The sequence below is a fragment of the Coregonus lavaretus genome (genome assembly GCF_964263955.1).
Source record: "Coregonus lavaretus genome assembly, chromosome: 31".
Classification (NCBI taxonomy): domain Eukaryota; kingdom Metazoa; phylum Chordata; class Actinopteri; order Salmoniformes; family Salmonidae; genus Coregonus; species Coregonus lavaretus.
The window spans coordinates 26402295-26416312 of record NC_140018.1 but is presented as its reverse complement, the minus strand read 5'-3'; the positions used below and the strand labels follow the sequence as shown (position 1 = coordinate 26416312).

At 46.6% G+C, this 14018-nt stretch overlaps 1 protein-coding gene across 1 annotated transcript in view; it reads left to right on the top strand.

Moving 5' to 3' along the window:
- Positions 1 to 13953, top strand: part of rev3l (REV3 like, DNA directed polymerase zeta catalytic subunit) — a 59943-nt gene extending 45990 nt beyond the window's left edge. Inside the window, exons 14-32 of the mRNA XM_084149602.1 lie at positions 134 to 1020; positions 1377 to 1465; positions 1804 to 1929; positions 2073 to 2265; positions 2424 to 2535; positions 2829 to 2944; positions 5101 to 5219; positions 5404 to 5522; positions 5759 to 5900; positions 6402 to 6646; positions 6736 to 6844; positions 6972 to 7178; positions 7345 to 7454; positions 7528 to 7642; positions 9515 to 9652; positions 9880 to 10070; positions 10713 to 10959; positions 11852 to 12067; positions 12772 to 13953. Coding sequence (XP_084005728.1) covers positions 134 to 1020; positions 1377 to 1465; positions 1804 to 1929; positions 2073 to 2265; positions 2424 to 2535; positions 2829 to 2944; positions 5101 to 5219; positions 5404 to 5522; positions 5759 to 5900; positions 6402 to 6646; positions 6736 to 6844; positions 6972 to 7178; positions 7345 to 7454; positions 7528 to 7642; positions 9515 to 9652; positions 9880 to 10070; positions 10713 to 10959; positions 11852 to 12067; positions 12772 to 12912 — 3622 coding nt within the window. The 3' untranslated portion in view covers positions 12913 to 13953. The remainder of the gene's footprint in view (positions 1 to 133; positions 1021 to 1376; positions 1466 to 1803; positions 1930 to 2072; positions 2266 to 2423; positions 2536 to 2828; positions 2945 to 5100; positions 5220 to 5403; positions 5523 to 5758; positions 5901 to 6401; positions 6647 to 6735; positions 6845 to 6971; positions 7179 to 7344; positions 7455 to 7527; positions 7643 to 9514; positions 9653 to 9879; positions 10071 to 10712; positions 10960 to 11851; positions 12068 to 12771) is intronic.
- The last annotated feature ends 65 nt before the right edge of the window (positions 13954 to 14018 follow it).

Below are 14018 nucleotides of genomic sequence, written 5' to 3'. Positions count from 1 at the left end.
CTTTATAAATAAATGTGATTGATTCAAGGGTTAAATGCTACACACAATAAATGTATATGACTGATGAGGCTGTGGTGAGGCATGATGTTGTGAATCATTCAATCATTAATGCCCATTTTATCATCTTTTCCAGGGAGGTTGGTGGGCGTAAATTGACGGTGGAGACCAGGTTGGCCAAGGAGCTGGCTGAGTTCAACGGGGACCTATCCCTGGAGGGGCTACAGTTCTGGAAGACAGCCTTCTCCGCAATGACCCGACCTGGCTCCTCTCACACCCTGGGAGCAGAGGCCACCAGAGACCAGGCCCAGCTCAGCTCCTCCTCAGCCGGGGACCAGAAGGTCATCCTGCTGCCTTGCAGGAGCGCCCCCAGCCGCGAACGCGTCCAGCTATGGCTGGAGGCCAGGAAACAGTATGAGCATCTGCAGAGGGGCAGGAGAGACATGGGAGCACTGGAGAGGGGAAGGTTAGAACAGATAAGAGAAGAGCAGCAAACAGACAGGACTGAACAGCCCACTCTGTTCCATTGTCCAGCATTGAAGGACGAGGAGGGGTTTGAGAAACCCTCTGATATCAGGACTCAGACGGAGAGGAGGGACAATCTCTCTCTACATATATCACCTGTTGAGGGGGTGGAAACTCAGGACAGCCCCAGAGTGAAGCCTGTATCAGACATTAACACCAGAGACCCTGAGGAGGAGGGGGAGTACTACGGTAAATCCATCTCTCCAGACTCACCAGACCTGCCGCCCTGGCAGCAACCCAGCCCCTCAGGACTAGACGGAGTAGAGGGGGAGAGGAGAGGGTCAGATCTAGGGTCACCCTTGTCTCCCAGGCTCTGCACCTCACCAGAGAGGAGAGAGGAGAAGCACTTCCTCAGTCCCTCTCCCTTACATTCAATGAAGAGCCAGGGGGACAGGGAGAGGACCAGCCCCCACCTTCAGCTCCACAGCACCCCAATCCTCAGGAGACGCAGATGCAGGGGCGAGTCGGAACCTGTGTGTAGCACCCCTGTGACTGAAGGTAAGCCCCATCATTCTCCGGCCGCAGGCTATTAGCAGCTATCACGCTTCATCCTGCCTCGGCGGCTAACTCTAACTCATGGGAAATGACAATAGCGATAGAATCCGCTATCCTTCCGCTTTTCTTTACTCCAACTTTCTTTCCTCGGTGTGAAATTTTTATGGCTGCTATTAATGATTGCATAATTGACTAATCAAGCGTACCAGAATTGTTAAGCTGTCACAGTCATTTATTGAATTAGCTTTATTAGGAGGAAGCCGTCTGCATGCAGTTGTTTTTTCCTCTGGAATGTCATTATGCATCGCACCACCCCACCGGCAACCTTAACTCATTTTGGGGTTTCTGTTCAATCCCAGAAGCGGAGTCCACATCTCAGAGACTGCAGCACAGGAGAGGGGAACACACAGACACCCTGAGGAGAGTGCTATTGACCACACAGATGAAGGTCAGGACAAACACCGAGAATTTAAGCTCCTGCTCATTTAGGCCAACACTCCAAAAAGCCTCTTTTATATGTTAAATAAATAAATAAAATAAAAAATAAAAATATGTTGTCCTCTATACCCTGATGAGTAATGTATGGTTTCAGAAGATTGATGAAGAGCATCAGACAAGTAAATAACCCAAGACATATTACAGATTTAGCTTTGATCATTTGAATCAGTCCGTCATCTTTTTTTTTTTAATCCATGAATGACTTTTAGCATTTACTTAATCTGCCCGGATACACTGTTCTCTCTTTAATGTTATGTGAACATGCTTCCCCTCTTCCTCAATCCCCAGAACCAGTTTGCTGCTTTGAACGTTACAAAGAAAGACAACTCTCAGATCGAGGGCCCCAGTATCAGCAACTCATACGGCTTCAAAGTCAGCATGCAGAACCTCCAGGACGCTAAAGCCCTGCACGAGGTGAGACACACACGCACGCACACTCACAGAAGCACACACACACACACACACACACACGCACACACACAGAAGCACACACACACACACACACACACCATAGTGTTACAGATGGAATGTGACATGCTTTTCTCTTTCATCTGTAGGTGCAGCACCTGACGTTGATGAGCATGGAGCTTCACGCGCGGACCCGGCGGGACTTGGAACCCGACCCCGAGTTTGACCCCATATGTGCCTTATTCTACTGCTTCAGCTCTGACGCACCTCTACTGGACTCAGACAAGACCCAGCTGACTGGGGCCATCGTGGTGGACAAGGACTGCCAGGAGAGTAGCCAAGGTGACGGGTCACTCCCTCAGTCCCTCCTGCCATGCTGTGGATGGATGGACCACACTTGTCTGACCTAGCTTCAACTATTGTCATTGTGTACATGGTCATTGTGCTTGAATCTGAAAGAACAGCGTTTGTGATGTATCTGTGTGTGTGTGTCCTCCCAGGTGTCAGAGGAACAGTACCCCTGCTGGTCAGATCCGGCGTCTCAGGACTGCAGGTCACCTACGCTGTGGATGAGAAGCAGCTGTTCCAGGAAGTTGTCACTATCATGAGGAGGTACTGTATTGGCTCCTGTGGATTTGACCTTGATCCTTACAAAAGGAGATCTGAAGCACACAGTAGCTTTGTTGGACACCTTATCGGTTGTGAAACATTTCGCTGGGTGTTCATGTTCCCAACACTGACAGCGCATATACAAATTCACAGTTTTTGATTTAAATGTATATTATACATATTCATATCTGTTCCCATTTCTATGTAATCTTCTTTTATTTTCTATATTGTTAAACATGTGTACTGTGGCTCCTTGCGCCAAGTTGTTAACATGAGTCCCTGTTCTGTCGTGGCAGGTTTGACCCAGACATCCTGGTAGGCTATGAGGCCCAGATGCGTTCCTGGGGCTACATCCTCCAGCGGGCATCAGCACTCAGCGTGGACCTGTGCCAGCAGCTCTCCAGGGTGCCAGGTAGGGTGGCACTGACCCTGGACCTCTCTGCTGCCACAACACTGCTTTTATCACTAATAAAAATGGTCTGCTTTGATAGAAGAAGAAGCATAACATTTAGTTAATTTTTGTGTGTAGTTACAGTGCATTCAGAAAGTATTCAGACCCCTTGACTTTTTCCACATTTTGTTACGTTATAGCCTTATTCTAAAATGGATGAAATTGTTTTTTTCCCCTCATCAATCTACACACAATACCCCATAATGTCAAAGCAAAAACAGGTTTTTAGAAATGTTTGCTAATTTATTAAAAATAAAAAAACGGAAATATCACATTTACATAAGTATTCAGACTCTTTACTCAGTACTTTGTTGAAGCACCTTTGGCAGTGATTACAGCCTCAAGTCTTCTTGGGTATGACTCTACAAGCTTGGCACACCTTTATTTGGGGATTTTCTCCCATTCTTCTCTGCCGATCCTCTGGTTGGATGGGGAGCGTTGCTGCACAGCTATTTTCAGGTCTCTCCAGAGATGTTCGGCCGGGCTCTGGCTGGGCCAATCAAGGACATTCAGAGACTTGTCCCGAAGCCACTCCTGCATTGTCTTGGCTGTGTGCTTAGGGTCGTTGTCCTGTTGGAAAGTGAACCTTCACCCCAGTCTGAGGTCCTGAGCGCTCTGGAGCAAATTTTCATCAAGGATCTCTCTGTACTTTGCTCCATTAATCTTTCCCTCGATCCTGACTGGTCTCCCAGTCCCTGCCGCTGAAAAACATCCCCACAGCATGATGCTGCCACCACCATGCTTCACCGTAGGGATGGTGCCAGGTTTCCTCCAGACGTGATGCTTGGCATTCAGGCCAAAGAGTGCAATCTTAGTTTCATCAGACCAGAGAATCTTGTTTCTCACGGTCTGATAGTCTTTAGGTGCCTTTTGGCAACTCCAAGCGGGCTGTCATGTGCCTTTTTACTGAGGAGTTGCTTCCGTCTGGCCATTACCGTAAAGGCCTGATTGGTGGAGTGCTGCAGAGATGATTGTCCTTCTGGAAGGTTCTCCCATCTCCACAGATGAACTCTAGAGCACTGTCAGAGTGACCATCGGGTTCTTGATCACCTCCCTGACCAAAGCTCTTCTACCCCAATTGCTCAGTTTGGCCGGGCAGCCAGCTCTAGGAAGAGTCTTGGTGGTTCCAAACTTCTTCCATTTAAGAAGGATAGAGGCCACTGTGTTCTTGGACCTTCAATGCTGCAGAAATGTTTTGGTAACCTTCCCCAGATCTGTGCCTTGGCACAATCCTGTCTCGGTGCTCTAACGACAATTCCTTCGACCTCATTGCTTGGTTTTTGCTCTGACATGCACTGTCAACTGTGGGACCTTTTATATGTGCCTTTCCAAATAATGTCCAATCAATTTAATTTACCACAGGTGGACTCCAATCAAGTTGTGGAAACATCTCAAAGATGATCAATGGAAACAGGATGCACCTGAGCTCAATTTCGAGTCTCATAGCAAAGGGTCTGAATACTTATGTAAATAAGGTATTTCTGTTTTTTATACATTTGCAAAAATGTCTAAAAACCTGTTTTCGCTTTGTCATTATGGAGTATTTTATGTAGATTGCTGAGGATTTTTTTTTATTAAATCAATTTTAGAATAAGGCTGTAACGTAAGAAAATGTGGAAAAAGTCAAGGGGTCTGAACACTTTCCGAAGGCACTGTATACATTTGGTGGCACTGAACCTGGCCCTTTATGCTGCCACAACACTGCTCCCTCACTCCTTTTAGCTCCTGTAAAACTGGTCTGAATAAGCACCTCTCCTAAAGGAAGCCGTGGCACGTAGCGAATCCACAGCTTGAGAGCTTGTTTATTGAGAGTGTAGATATTTCTCTGTGATTGAGCAAAATTATAAGTATAAAATATAAGTGGATCATTGTGTCTGGTAGTGTGGGAGTGCTGTGTTTTAAATCGGATTTAAAATGCTGCGCGTGTTAGTGTATTTATGCTCCACTCAGTATATTCAAATAATATTGGCTCTCATACAGAAAGGTCAAGCAGGTTTCTCCCTGACATTCTACTGCTGTACAGCCAGCCATTCCGTCCAGGTCAAAGGAGAATGGAGCTAGATGTGTCGTCTCGCTGCTCCTCCGTGGGTGTAGTAACGTCTGTCTGTTGTCCTCAGGTGACGCCAAGGAGAACCGTTTCGCTGCAGAGAGGGATGAGTACGGAGCAGACACCATGACAGAGATACACATCATCGGGCGCATCGTCATCAACCTGTGGAGAATCATGAAGACTGAGGTAACTGCTGCTGCAGACATCATCAATCACTTAGAATCAATGCTGCCAACCTTTCCACCGTATCATTTTGTTTGTTTCCCTTTTATAAAAAAAAAGAAAAAACGGTGTATAGCTGCAGATCATTTGTTTTCTCATGTTTGTTTCTGAGGTCATTTGTACGAGTGTATTTCATTGTTTTTTCCAGGTGACGTTGAACAACTACAGTTTTGAGAATGTGGCCTTCCACGTCCTACACCAGCGCTTCCCCCTGTACAGCCCCCGCACCCTGTCGGACTGGTTCGACCACAACACTGACCTGTACAGGTGGGCACCACCCCATCCTGCTACTGGATACATTCACACCCACCCACCTACCTGGCTGCTCTCTTTCATTGTGCTCACATTATAACCATCGTCACTCTGTTTTGTGATCAACTCTTTATTGGTTTTGCATACCAATTCAGTTGAAACTGAGACAAGACGATAAAAGGGGTAATTACATTTGCAGTACCTTTTGATTTCCTGTATGAAGTTGACTCAGACTGTTGTGTGCCTGCCAGGTGGAAGATGGTGGACCATTATGTGAGCCGGGTGGGTGGCACCATGCAGCTGCTCCAGCAGCATGACATCATCGGCAGGACCAGCGAGCTGGCCAGGGTGTTCGGGATCCAGTTCTACCACGTGCTCACAAGAGGATCCCAGGTCAGGAACCCACCGGATCTCAGAAATGTTGGGTTATTAGCTGTGACGTGGATTGGCACACTGTGTTGATGTAATGTTTAGTTACAGGTACAACATTTTATGGTGTTTCACTCACTGTCTAATTTTGTATCTTATATGGTTTGTTGTTTGACCACTGCCTTTCAACTATAAGAGGAATTAAGAAGGCACATCAGGACTGTTGAAGTCCAGGATGAGTTTATCTGTCTGGCTCACCTCTATCTCCCCATGTGGTAGACTAGAAGGTGTCAGTCTGTTACTGGGATTTAGGAATTGGTGATTGTCCGGTGGATGGTCAGAACAAGTACTACATACCACAAATTAAAGGAAAGATGATCAAGGGAAACAAGGACACATTATGTCGAGACTGAGCTAAACCGGATGGAGACGAGTTGTCAGTGATCAGTCTAATGAGAAAGCCAGATGAGATATCTCACTCCACTCTGCCCTCTCTCCCTCTCCTTCTCTCTCCTCTCCCTGCAGTACCGTGTGGAGTCCATGATGCTGCGTGTGGCCAAGCCCATGAACTACATCCCCGTGACGCCCAGCATGCAGCAGAGAGCCCAGCAGAGGGCGCCGCAGTGCATCCCGCTGGTCATGGAGCCCGAGTCGCGCTTCTACAGCAACTCTGTGGTGGTTCTGGACTTCCAGTCGCTGTACCCCTCCATCGTCATCGCATACAACTACTGCTACTCTACCTGCCTGGGCCACGTGGAGAGCATGGGAACGTAAGACACACATATACATTCACCTTATAGTTTTGGTAGTGTGAGATGTCAGTCAAGGTACAGAGACCAACCACTGTGTGATGTTTCAGGCCTGATGGGTTTAAGTTTGGCTGCACCTCCCTGAGGGTCCCCCTTGAGCTCCTGTACCAGCTCCGCAATGATATCACCATCTCTCCCAACGGCATCGCTTTTGTCAAGGTACAACTCGTCTGATACATTCACTTTTCCTAATGAAAGGGGTGGATTTTGATTAAATAAATGAAACTGTTATGGAACTATTAAGATTAACTGTGTGTGCGTGTCAATGTGTCTGTTCCCTGATCAGCCCACGGTGAGAAAGGGGGTCCTGCCCAGTATGTTGGAGGAGATCCTGAACACGCGGTTCATGGTGAAGCGCTCCATGAAGACTTACAAGCAGGACAAGGCCTTGATGAGGCTCCTGGACGCCAGGCAGCTGGGACTCAAGCTCATCGCCAACGTCACTTACGGCTACACCGCCGCTAACTACTCCGGACGCATGCCCAGCGTAGAGGTGAGGGGCCCAGGGTTCACACTAACGTCTGGCACACTTACCCAAAACTCCATGACCATGATAACTCCTCTGCCCCTCTATCCCATACTTTGTCAGTTGGGTTTGTACCACTAACCTTAGCTGGAAGCCTTTTTCTTATGCATGTCTCCATCTATTGTCTCTATAGGTTGCCGATAGTATTGTCCACAAGGCCAGGGAGACCCTGGAGAGGGCCATCAAGCTGGTCAACGACACCAAGAAATGGGGAGCCCACGTTGTCTATGGTGACACAGACAGGTAGGGAAGCGTCAGATATTGGGCCCTCTGGTTTTCTGCGACTCTTTTCTTACCCTCTACTTGTCTCTTCCAGCATGTTTGTCCTGCTGAAGGGTGCGACTAAAGAGCAGGCCTTCAAGATCGGCAACGAGATCGCCGAGGCAGTGACTGCTACCAACCCTAAACCTGTCAAGCTGAAGTTTGAGAAGGTACAGTCTCTGCTCAGTACAGCATGACGTGGCTAGACTGGCTGTCTGTACGAGTGTATGTATGAGTGTATGTATGAGTGTATGTATGAGTGTATTGAAGCCCACAATGTACAGTGGGGAAAAAAAGTATTTAGTCAGCCACCAATTGTGCAAGTTCTCCCACTTAAAAAGATGAGAGAGGCCTGTAATTTTCATCATAGGTACAAGTCAACTATGACAGACAAATTGAGAAAAAATAATCCAGAAAATCACATTGTAGGATTTTTAATGAATTTATTTGCAAATTATGGTGGAAAATAAGTATTTGGTCACCTACAAACAAGCAAGATTTCTGGCTCTCACAGACCTGTAACTTCTTCTTTAAGAGGCTCCTCTGTCCTCCACTCGTTACCTGTATTAATGGCACCTGTTTTAACTTGTTATCAGTATAAAAGACACCTGTCCACAACCTCAAACAGTCACACTCCAAACTCCACTATGGCCAAGACCAAAGAGCTGTCAAAGGACACCAGAAACAAAATTGTAGACCTGCACCAGGCTGGGAAGACTGAATCTGCAATAGGTAAGCAGCTTGGTTTAAAGAAATCAACTGTGGGAGCAATTATTAGTAAATGGAAGACATACAAGACCACTGATAATCTCCCTCGATCTGGGGCTCCACGCAAGATCTCACCCCGTGGGGTCAAAATGATCACAAGAATGGTGAGCAAAAATCCCAGAACCACACGGGGGGACCTAGTGAATGACCTGCAGAGAGCTGGGACCAAAGTAACAAAGCCTACCATCAGTAACACACTACGCCGCCAGGGACTCAAATCCTGCAGTGAAAGATGTGTCCCCCTGCTTAAGCCAGTACATGTCCAGGCCCGTCTGAAGTTTGCCAGACTGCATTTGGATGATCCAGAAGAGGATTGGGAGAATGTCATATGGTCAGATGAAACCAAAATATAACTTTTTGGTAAAAACTCAACTCATCGTGTTTGGAGGACAAAGAATGCTGAGTTGCATCCAAAGAACACCATACCTACTTTGAAGCATGGGGGTGGAAACATCATGCTTTGGGGCTGTTTTTCTGCAAAGGGACCAGGACGACTGATCCGTGTAAAGGAAAGAATGAATGGGGCCATGTATTGTGAGATTTTGAGTGAAAACCTCCTTCCATCAGCAAGGGCATTGAAGATGAAACGTGGCTGGGTCTTTCAGCATGACAATGATCCCAAACACACCGCCCGGGCAACGAAGGAGTGGCTTCGTAAGAAGCATTTCAAGGTCCTGGAGTGGCCTAGCCAGTCTCCAGATCTCAACCCCATAGCAAATCTTTGGAGGGAGTTGAAAGTCTGTGTTGCCCAGCGACAGCCCCAAAACATCACTGCCCTAGAGGAGATCTGCATGGAGGAATGGGCCAAAATACCAGCAACAGTGTGTGAAAACCTTGTGAAGACTTACAGAAAACGTTTGACCTGTGTCATTACCAACAAAGGGTATATAACAAAGTATTGAGAAACTTTTGTTATTGCCCAAATACTTATTTTCCACCATAATATGCAAATAAATTCATTAAAAATCCTACAATGTGATTTTCTGGATTATTTTTTCTCATTTTGTCTGTCATAGTTGACGTGTACCTATGATGAAAATTACAGGCCTCTCTCATCTTTTTAAGTGGGAGAACTTGCACAATTGGTGGCTGACTAAATACTTTTTTCCCCCACTGTATGTGTGTGTGGTATTTGTTTAAGTCTGTCTGTCTGTATGTGTGTTTGTGGATTAATTACAGAACCATTAGTTTAATCCCTCTCTCTGTGTGTGTGTGTGTGTGTGTGTGTGTGTGTGTGTGTGTGTGTGTGTGTGTGTGTGTGTGTGTGATCCCAGGTGTATCTCCCGTGCGTGCTCCAGACAAAGAAGCGCTACGTGGGCTACATGTACGAGAGCCTGGACCAGAAGGACCCTGTGTTCGACGCCAAGGGGATCGAAACAGTGCGCCGAGACGGATGCCCTGCTGTTTCCAAGGTAACCAGCAACATTTGACCGATTCTGCCTGCTCTCTCTCTCTCTCTCTGTCTACACCCTTCACAGTCACGCCAGATTTCTACTAGCAGCCCAATGCTCAGATGAATACAAAGGACACACATGGCAATCAGTCCTTGTCTGAACATTCTATACTATCACAGTCAGCCTGGTCGATATATAGTATATAGACTGGTGTCTGGTATGTGTGAACTCCCCCGTCTCCGTAGATTTTGGAGCGTTCCATCAAGCTGCTGTTTGAGACGCGGGATATCAGCCAGGTGAAACAGTTTGTGCAGCGTCAGTGTGTGAAGGTGCTGGAGGCCAAGGCCAGCATGCAGGACCTGACCTTCGCTAAGGAGTACAGGGGCAGCAGCTCCTACCGGCCGGGGGCCTGCGTCCCTGCTCTGGAGCTCACCAGGTACACCGACAACATACCGCCCGAGGGGGAGGGTGGTCGTAGCGTGTGTTTATGACATGACGGTGTTGAATTAACAGAAGCATCTGAGAAATCTTGTGTGTTGACAATATGGTAGTGCCTAAATGTAACTGCATGTCTAACTAGTGTTTCTGTGGAGTGGCTTGTTGATGTGGGGTCGAAGAGTGTGTGTGAGACCTTCCTCCCCTCTCGTCTGGCTGTGTGCCCGTTGTGAAGCCACTTACTGATTCCCCACAATGCCCATTGTCTGCCTGCACTACGACCGGCCTAGCTCAGTGTACTGTACCTGAGACAGTTGCTTAGCAACCCAGCCCATAATGGGTGGCAAAACCTGATTTCAGAGACATGGTTAAATGGGGAAAATATTCTGTGTGATTCAGGAAATGTATTACAATTTATTATAGTCACTAATACTACTGCAGTACAAAAACAAGGAGCAAATGCATCATGCTTTGGTTTTGAACAAAATAAAATGTTTCTTGTGATAAATTAATCCATTAAAATCTGAATACTGTATGTATGTGTGGTCCTATACCACTGCACATATTTGGGGTGCTAGATTAGCATGAAGCAGCCATTCCACTGCTGTGTCCTGACACCCCCATCTCCCAACTCTCCCCCCAGGCGTATGATGGTTTATGACCGGCGCCTGGAGCCACGGGTGGGCGAGCGGGTGCCCTACGTGATTGTGTACGGGACGCCTGGCGTGCCTCTCATCCAGCTGGTGCGGCGGCCCCTGGAGGTGCTGCAGGACCCGGGTCTGCGCCTCAACGCCACCTACTACATCACCAAGCAGATCCTGCCCCCGCTGCAGCGCATCTTCCAGCTCATCGGCGTGGACGTGCTCAACTGGTACCAGGAACTCCCCAGGGTGAGGCTATGAAAGAGCGGTGCGGGTGGAGGGGGGTCGGTGGACCCTTAAAGGATAGACCCTCTGGTCTCCAACCAAAATGCTCTTCTAGTTAGTTACTGGGATTCATCAAACTGATGATTGATCCATGCTGGAGAGAATAGATGTTTGCTGACACACACAGACCACTGAAGCAGAGATGGTGCTTTTGAAAGCTTTGTCCAGACTGTCGTGCAGACAGAGAACAAAAGAAAAAAGGGCTACATGTCGGGAATCAAATGAGACAAATATCTAATCTCGTACCCAAGTAATTGTTAGAGGCACTGCCCTTTTGAAATGCTAATGATGCCATCTAGTGGCGAGTTGTGTAAAGGACATGCGGATTTAATACTGTTGTCTCGTTAGCCTGCTTCAGACTGAAGGGCAAGGGGGCTTAGCTCTTTTAGACCAGTGTTTCTCAACTCCAGTCCTGCAGTGTTTCCAACAGTACATGTTTTTGTTGCAGTCCCAGACAAACTCACCTGATTCCACTTGTCAAGCCCTGGATGAGTTGAATCAGGTGGGTTCGTCCGAGGCTACAACAAAAACGTGTGCGGTTGGGAAACACTGTTTGAGAGCATGTGTCAAACTCATTCCACGGAGGGCCGAGTGTCTGCGGGTTTTTGCTCCTCCCTTGTACTTGATTGATGAATTAAGGTCACTAATTAGTAAAGAACTCTCCTCACCTGGTTGTCTAGGTCTTAATTGAAAGGAAAAAACACAAACCCGCAGACACTAGGCCCTCCATGAAATGAGTTTAACAAAAATAGTCTGACCTGTCAAATAGTGAATTACAGTCTTGATGAACAATACCTTTATATATGACCACAAATCTAACCTAGTCCATGGCTCTAAACATGTCCTCTGTGTTCAGGTCCAGAAGGCGTCATGCTCCATGGTGGCCAGAGGGGAGGTGGTAGGGAGGAAGGGGACCATCTCCCAGTACTTCACCACTCTGCACTGTCCTGTGTGTGACGAGCTCACCCAGCTAGGGGTGTGTGCCAGCTGCCGGGCCGAGCCCCAACGCGTGGCCGTCACTCTCTACCAGGACATGCGGCTGTGGGAGAGCCAGCAGGACCAGCTGCTAAAGGTGAAAGGTCGGGGGGGGGGGCTACACTATATATACAAAAGTATGTGGACACCCCTTCAAATGAGTGGATCCGGCTATTTCAGCCACACCCGTTGCTGACAGGTGTATAAAATCGAGCACAGAGCCATGCAATCTCCATAGACAAACATTGGCAGTAAAATGGCCTTACTGAAGAGCCCAGTGACTTTCAACGTGGCACTGTCATATGATGCCACCTTTCCAACTAGTCAGTTCGTCACATTTCTGCGCTGTTAGAGCTGGCCCGTTCAACTGTAAGTGCTGTTATTATGTAGTGGAAACGTCTGGGAGCAACAACGGCTCAGCGGTAGGCCACACAAGCTCACAGAACGACACCGCCGAGTGCTGAAGCGCGTAGCGCGTAAAAATCGCCTGTCCTCGGTTGCAACACTCACTACCGAGTTCCAAACTGCCTCTGGAAGCAACGTCAGCACTTTTGGTTATGTAGTGTACCACAAGCTGCTGCTATTGTGAAGAGGTCATGCTGGATAGTCTCCAAGCACTGTCTGCATTTTAGTTTAGAGAGTCAGAGTACAGCGAGATGGAAATAGAGCTAAGCTTAGAGTTCTATTTTTAGCCCTGTTATCATGTAATATTAGAGGGAAAGTTCACTCAAACTGGTTGGTGACGTTCTGTAGCTAGAATTTAAACTCCATTAACCAACCTCCTGTTTTCTATTGGTCCAGATCTGTAGGAACTGCAGCGGCAGTGCGGAGCGGCAGGTTCCATGTGTGTCTCTGGACTGTCCTGTGCTCTACAAGCTGTCCCGGGTCAACAGACAGCTCACCAAGGCCCCATACCTCCGACAGCTCCTGGAGCAGTTCTGATTCTGAATGGCCCCACTGCCCCGCGCAGCACAGCTACTCTGGTGCTAAACCAACGTTGTCTCATCCAGCTCAGTGTTTCCCTGTCTTTTTTTTCTTTTTAAATGGTGCTTTGATTGAACCCCGTTGGGTTTTCATGTTGTCCTGTTGTTATACAAGTATTTCTGCTCTAAGTGCAGACTGGCTGGGTTTGGCCTCCTGTGGGAGGCGAGGGAGTGTTTTTTTAGGGTTCATTCTCCCACTCTCACTGTGTCTTCATTAGCTGCTATTGGTTGGTTGTGATTGAAGCTGATGTTTTTTCTTCAGATGGTGTATCTGAAGATGGTCTCGTCTGCATCATAAAGATGGCATTAACTCTGATCGAAGAGGACCCTACCGTTTTATTTTGTATGCGCTGTAGCAATTTGTAAATGCAAGACTTAAAAAGTCTGAACAGTATTTCTAAGGAGCTCCTTACAACTCAAAAGTTGACTAAATAAACCACTGTTTAACTACATTTCCCTTTTATATCAAATACAATCTTTGGTAAATAATTATTGTAAAGTGCCCATTTTGAATTCTCTCTGTGCATCGGCATTAAAAAATAAAAACAAATAAACTTGTTTTAATGCATTCTGTTTGTGTGCCATGTTAATACATTTGTTTCTTTTAGCCTCGATTGTATTTGTCAGTTTTGAAAAAGCATATCATTATACTCCGAGGCACTAATGCCTATCAAAAGAGGATGGGGAGTATTCATTTAAGTTTTTACTTCTGGGACTGTTGCAATACTGTATTTGATAATTTATGGCAAGAGTATATATTATTTCCTTGTGCATATTTGTTTTGTACACATTTCTAATGCTTTCTCCATGTTAAAACAGCATATGCCATCTACCCATGTCAAGATGGATTATATTATTTCCCAAACAACTCTACACAGGATCTGTGTATTTGTATAAATGTAAATGTACAAAAAAATATGAAGGAAGTGTTTTTTGCTTTGTTTTTAATGGACATTGCTGTGGGTGGAGGTTGATATAATAAAATGTATTAAATTCTTTAGTCTTTGTGTTTAGTATTTTGTCATGATTTTGATTTGTTTTCATAGAAAAATTCAAGAGATATTA